Raw genomic sequence first — 6,525 nt, forward strand, 5'->3', positions numbered from 1 at the left:
ATATATATATATATATATATATATATATATATATACAATACAATCAAGAAAATGTAAATAAAATAAAATGAAAGGTGGCAGAAGAAGAACTAGTGTTGTGAAAACTGCCCCTTTTTACTTAATTCTAAAGTCAATCAAAAATGTTTTTACAAAGTTTAAATTAAAATATACTTCACAAAGATAACAATCTAGCCAAGTTAAAAACATAAAAATTCGAACATCTAAATCAAACAACGACTTAAGTAGATTTATATTAACAATTTCCATATTCTTTGAAGAAACTCGTCTTTATCAGTCTCTTAAATGTACACAATGATCTGACATTTTTAATGTTATCATCCAAACCATTCCACAATCCTATTCCTTGAATTATTGTGGATCGTTCCTTCAAACTAGTCCTAAAATAAGGCTTCACAAACATCTAAATTCCTTTAAGAACATATACACTTTCTCTTTTAACAAAATTCGTTTGAATATTAACGGGCAACATGCCTTTATGTGCCCTATACATAAGCAACAAAATGTTATAATAAACCAAATCATAGAATTTAAAAATTTTCAGTTGATAAAATAAAGTATTTGACGGATAGCTATTGTTTTTTATTCATAATAATTTGTACAGCTCTTTTCTGTAAAATGAACAAAGGATTAGTTATAGTTTTACACGCTTTACCCCAGACTTCAATACAATAAACCAAATAAGGAACAACTATTGCATTATACAACATAAACATTGCTTTATCAGTGAAAAACTCTCTTACTTTATACAGAATTGCTATCGATTTAGATATTTTTGTTCTCAAATTGTTTATGTGAGGTTTCCATATTAATTTCTCATCAATAATAACGCCCAAAAATTTCACCTCACTAACTCTACAAATTTCAGTTCCACCTACCAAAAATGGAGTGTGAACATCTGTTTTTCTGTTACCGTGTATCATGTAATAGGTTTTATCCAGATTTAATGATAACTTATTTAGAAGAAACCAATTTTGCATTTTCACAAATTCTGACTGTTTTAACTCCAGCATTTGTTCTGTATTATCACCTTTACAAATAAATGTTGTGTCATCTGCAAATAAAATACATCTAAAAAAGTCTGATACATTAACCAAATCATTTACATACAAATTAAATAACCTGGGTCCAAGTACGGAGCCTTGAGGCACTCCACATGTGATATTACTAAATTTAGATCTTATGTCATGTATTTGAACAAATTGTTTTCTATCTTCCAAATAACTACTGACTTTAATGCTGTCCCTCTAATACCATATTTATATAGTTTCTCAAGAAGAATTCCATGATCTATAGTATCAAATGCTTTCCTTAAATCAACATAAATACTAATACAACTCTTCTTTTGATCAACTGTATTTGTTATTTGTTCCACCAATTCAACAAGTGCATTGTTGTGGAATTATTTTTTCTAAATCCATATTGACTGTTACTTAGTGTGTTTTGTTTGTCAATGAATTGATCCAATCTGATTCCAAATAATTTATCCAAAATCTTTGAAAATTGTGGCAACAGTGATATTGGTCTATAATTATTAAAGTCACGTTATCCCCATCTTTAAAAAGTGGAACCACTTTGGCTGTTTTCATATTATTTGGAAATATTCCTGATTTGAACGACAGATTACAGATGTGTACAAACGGCTCAATGACACAACTCATTATGTTTTTTACAAACATCATGTCCATGTCAACCCAATCCTTTGATCTTTTATCTGCAAGCTCATTTACAACATCCATTACCTCTTCTTTGTTAGTTCCTTTCAAAATGATACTATTAGTACAACTTGTAATTTTGTGATTAACGTTTGCATCTGCTGTAGGTATTTTGTTTGCAAGGCTTGGGCCAACATTTACAAAATAATTATTAAACTCATTTACAATCACATTTTGGTCATGGACATTATTACCATCCTCTACAAAATATTGTGGAATACTTGATTTGGATTCATGATTTTTTAGAACGCTATTCATTATTTGCCATGTTGTTCTCATATTACCATTATTTTTGTCTAATAAATTACTATAATATTCCTTCTTATGTTTTCTTATGATCCAAACCAGTTTATTTTTATACTTTTTGTATCTTTCTTCTGCTTCTTTTGTTTTCAATTTCAAGAAGCACAAGTACAAATTGTTCTTTTTTTTACAAGTGTTTTTCAACCCATTTGTCATCCATGGTTCATCAACAGAATTTCGTTTTGTATAATTTTTTTGCACACAATGTTTTTCATACAATGTTACCAAGGTATTCATAAATACATCATATGCTACGTTAACATCATCAACATACACCGTCTTCCAATTTTGTTTCTGTAAATCGTCTAATAGATTATTCAAAGCCTTCTTTGATGTATTTATTATTCTTCTCTTGTTTGTATCTCCTTTTATATGCATTGATGTTTACCATAAATTGTGAAAACTGGTAAGTGGTCACTTAGTCAGTAATCAAAATTCCTCCCATTATCTCTGTATTAGTTATGTTTGTATAGATATTATCAATTAAGGTGGCACTATGAGTGGTGATTCTTGTCGGTTTAGATATAAATGGATACAGATTTAAACTATTCATTGAATTAATGAACGTATTGATGTTATTTGAGTCTGTATTTTTATATAAGTCGATATTGAAGTCTCCACACAAAAACACAGTTTTATTAATACTCCCCTCCAGCATCTCCATGATCTGATCGTTGAATAGTTCTATATTTGACTCAGGTGATCTATATACACAACTTATCATTATATTTTTTTGAATTAGTGTTTATTATTTCAACTTTCCTCTTCTCCCTGTCTCCTGACACTTTTCCCTCCTCGTGGTCTTCTATCAACAGTAGCACGTGTTACGCTGGCACCCTGTTTGTCAAAAGTGGCCATTGAAGGCCCCCTATAGGTTGTGTGTATTTTAGGCTGACATGTGTGTAAATGTGTGTGCCTGCTGTTCCTCTGGCTCCAGGTGGAAAAGTGAGTTTTGTTGTTGGGAATGATTCACCAACTCTGACTGGAGCCAAAGTCACCTTCACCATCGACCTGGAGTTTCCCCACAAACAGAAGGTGCAGCCTGATGGGAGCGTGGTATGGGCTGAAGACTGCACAGTCAATGGTAACACACACACACACACACACGCACGCACACACGCACACACGCACACACGCACAATTGCTACTGAATTGAATTTATGCCCGTACAAGATACTCAGCTAGGTTGGAGTGAACTGTGTAGTTGGACAGAAGCAGTTTCATTTTATTTATTTATTTGTTTGTTGTATTTTTAGAGTGTCAGATCCTGGTGAGTGGAGGGAGCAATTGTATCCGCCATCAGGTGTACTGGTGGTACCAGGGGGTGGCCAGTGGTGACCTTGGCCACCATAGATAAATATTTGGCTACCCCAGGCTTTTTTCAAATTCTTCATTTGAGGAAACAACTTTTAATCATTATAAAAACTATAAAGCACAATTCCCTGAAATGATAGGGGTGGTCGGTTTACATACATGTATAGTGGTGGTCATCTTGGATTTTGATGTGGCAGCCTAACTTTTAAATAGGGAACTTGTTTTACACCCAGATGTAGCCACACACCAGAATGAAAGTTGTTACCTCACTTGTTTTTCACATTATCATGCTCACAACACAGACGGTCGAACAGATGGACAGCCCCCTCTTGTGGCTGAAGCTGTGACTGAGGAGGAACAAAGAGCATGCATAACTTGGTGGTGGTGGGGGGGGGGGGGGTGTAAGAGCAGAAATTAACTGAGGATAAATGGCTAATGGGTCAAAGGTATCATGATCGGTAGAGGGTCGAACCTAGATGCAGTCAGACATGGGGAACTCAAGGGTAAAAATAATAAAACATTTATTAAGTAACTACAATCATAAAAGCTGCCGTGGAAACAAAACTTACAGAAAATAATCTTCAGTGGAAGACATGGAGGAATAAAACATGACAGCTGCAGAAAGCACAATCCCCGGACAAGGGAGTGACAAAATGACAGAAGTTTTAAAGAGACACTGATGATGGACAATGACAAACACCTGGGAAAGAAGAAGGAGGTGAGAGTGGGAGGAGCAGGAGCTGACTACTTGAGGGGATAAACGCAGGGGAAACTGAAAACACCAACACAAACAGAGAAAACAAAATAACCACAAGGGTCCTCACAGTTTGTTTTCAGTAGTGGATGTGATTTAAAATGTATCTGAATACAATAAACAAAGCAAAAGTTGTGTAAAAGTGCAGTGTATAAAACCTACTAAAAAGAACACAAAAACACTGCTCACCTACAGTAAAGCAAGAAAACATAATTTGTTACTTCCTTCTTTGGGTTCCAGGAACAAAGTTTCTTAAGTCTGAGCCAGTTTACCCAACACTGGACCCAGACTGGGAGACAGTTTTTCCTGATGGATCCCCAGTAAAGAAGGACAGGAAACCAGCGTATGTGTTTGTGTGGAAGACGTGGGGTGAGTTGAGCTCTCTAAGGTTCCAGTCTTTGGGCAATGAGTTGAAAACGGACTTATTAAAAGTTCTGTTGTGCTGTTCTTTGGGCAGGTCAGTACTGGCAGGTGGCCGACGGGCCCTCCTCATCCCTGACCATTGATACGGACAACATCCCTCTGGGCTCCTACACCATGGATATCGTTATCTACCACTACCGAAGCAAGGAGAAGTTCATTCCACTGGGATACGCCTCCACACAGTTCTCCATCACTGGTTAGTTTCAAACTGCACAAAGTTTCTGAGAAGTCTTGCAGGTTTCACTTAGAAACATAAACCCCATGATTCACAATCCATGGCTGTGGCTGAGTGGTTAGAGCAGTTGTTCTCCAATGCAAGAGTTGGAGGTTCGATTCCACCAGCGGTTACATGCCCAAGTGTCCATGGGCAAAACATTGAAAATCATTGTCTCCCATGTGTGACCCATCGATGTATGAATGTGATAAAGCTCTGATTAGTTTCTACAGATTCAGATTATTCTTTGTAAAGATTTAGTAGAGGCGGAATGAATGAGTAAATGAGGCACAGATTGTGTTGTAAAGAGCTTTGAGTATTTGGATAAGATAGAACGGAGCTATATAATATGTAAGTGTAGTCCATTTACTATTTGCAATGGGACTACAAACCAAAATGTCTGCAGCCTGCAAGAACTCCTTTAACTTTACTCAAACCAATCTCATTATTCAATGTCACCCTCAGATCAGATCCCGTTCGCTGTCTCCCTGGACCAAGTAAATGACATTGTGGCCAGGGACATGCGTTTTGTCCAGAACAGGGCGATCGCCTTTACAGTTACTCTCCATGACCCCAGCGAGTACCTCAGCAACGCAGACATCACCTACAACTGGGACTTTGGAGATGAGAGCGGAGCCCTGATATCCAGAGAGCTGACTGTCACTCACACATACGTCGACTCAGGCTCATTCAGGCCCCAGGTGGTGATCCAGGCAGTCATCCAAGATAAGGCCTGCGACCCTCCATCCGACAAACCAACCACTGCCCCTGGTCCACCTGCTCACCAGGTCACCACAGGTCAGAACCACTCATTACCTGTAAAACTGTCAAACATGAAATATTCCAGCGTTCCATCCATCAGTCCGGAGCAGAGATTTTGTTTTCTGTGCTGACATGACATCATTTACTGTCATTATGTGAAAACTGATTTAGCTCTGAGTTCTTCTCACTTTTAACATTTCTTGAAATGTTTACATTTAATTACAAATATCTTCACCATAGAAATACACTGAGATCTTTGGAGTCCATTCAAAATCATTGTTCCCTTTGAAATCTGCTTCAACGCATTCCTCTGTTTTTGTCTGTAGCTACATTTAGCTACTATTCTGCTACTTTAAGCTTTTAGCTACCCTTATGCTACTTTTTTGGTATGCTTTTGTTAATTAAAGCTTTCAGTCATCATTTTCCAAATGTTAGCTTTTACTGCTCGCTGTGCCATGATTCTGCTGTTTTGGTTGAACCCATGTGCAGGCAGAGGACAGGAGACTTGGGAATAAAATAATAATAAATTATTATTAATAATTTATTTAAAAAAAACAAGGTGCTGACTAGGCAGAAAAACTTAGATGAAGGGAGACGACAGGAAGAGCAGATACAGAACCACGAGTCCATAGGAATGGATAGTTGCTAATATCCATATAGTAGAGGAGTGAAAACAGACTGAGCATGAGATGAGTGGGAAACACCTGCAGTGACTGGGATTCAGGTCAGCTGTGGTAGGAGCAGAAGCACCAGGACTTTATACAGCCTGGATTAAAGTGTACAAATAAAGGCTGAATGAAACACAAGGATACAGAAACACTGGAGGTGCAGAAAGACAGCACAGAGAATCGTCTCAGGCTCTAGTTAGTGTTTTCTTACATTTAGCTTTAGGCTAACATTTCATTTTTTCATTTTTTTTTCATTTAGCCTTTATTTATCCAGTTAGTCTCATTGAGCCACGAGAACTCATTTTCAAGAGAGACCTGTTTAGGGAGCACATGGTGGGGGTTAAGGGCCTTGCT

At 37.0% G+C, this 6,525-nt stretch overlaps 1 protein-coding gene across 1 annotated transcript in view; it reads left to right on the forward strand.

The window, feature by feature from the left end:
* Positions 1-6,018, forward strand: part of LOC119416592 (melanocyte protein PMEL) — a 53,680-nt gene extending 47,662 nt beyond the window's left edge. The window contains exons 3-7 of the mRNA XM_037683782.1: positions 2,974-3,120; positions 4,345-4,473; positions 4,562-4,723; positions 5,207-5,539; positions 5,993-6,018. Of these exons, the coding sequence (XP_037539710.1) occupies positions 2,974-3,120; positions 4,345-4,473; positions 4,562-4,723; positions 5,207-5,539; positions 5,993-6,018 (797 nt within the window). The remainder of the gene's footprint in view (positions 1-2,973; positions 3,121-4,344; positions 4,474-4,561; positions 4,724-5,206; positions 5,540-5,992) is intronic.
* The last annotated feature ends 507 nt before the right edge of the window (positions 6,019-6,525 follow it).

The sequence above is a fragment of the Nematolebias whitei genome, chromosome 11 (genome assembly GCF_014905685.2).
Source record: "Nematolebias whitei isolate Nwh7 chromosome 11, NemWhi1, whole genome shotgun sequence".
Lineage (NCBI taxonomy): Eukaryota > Metazoa > Chordata > Actinopteri > Cyprinodontiformes > Rivulidae > Nematolebias > Nematolebias whitei.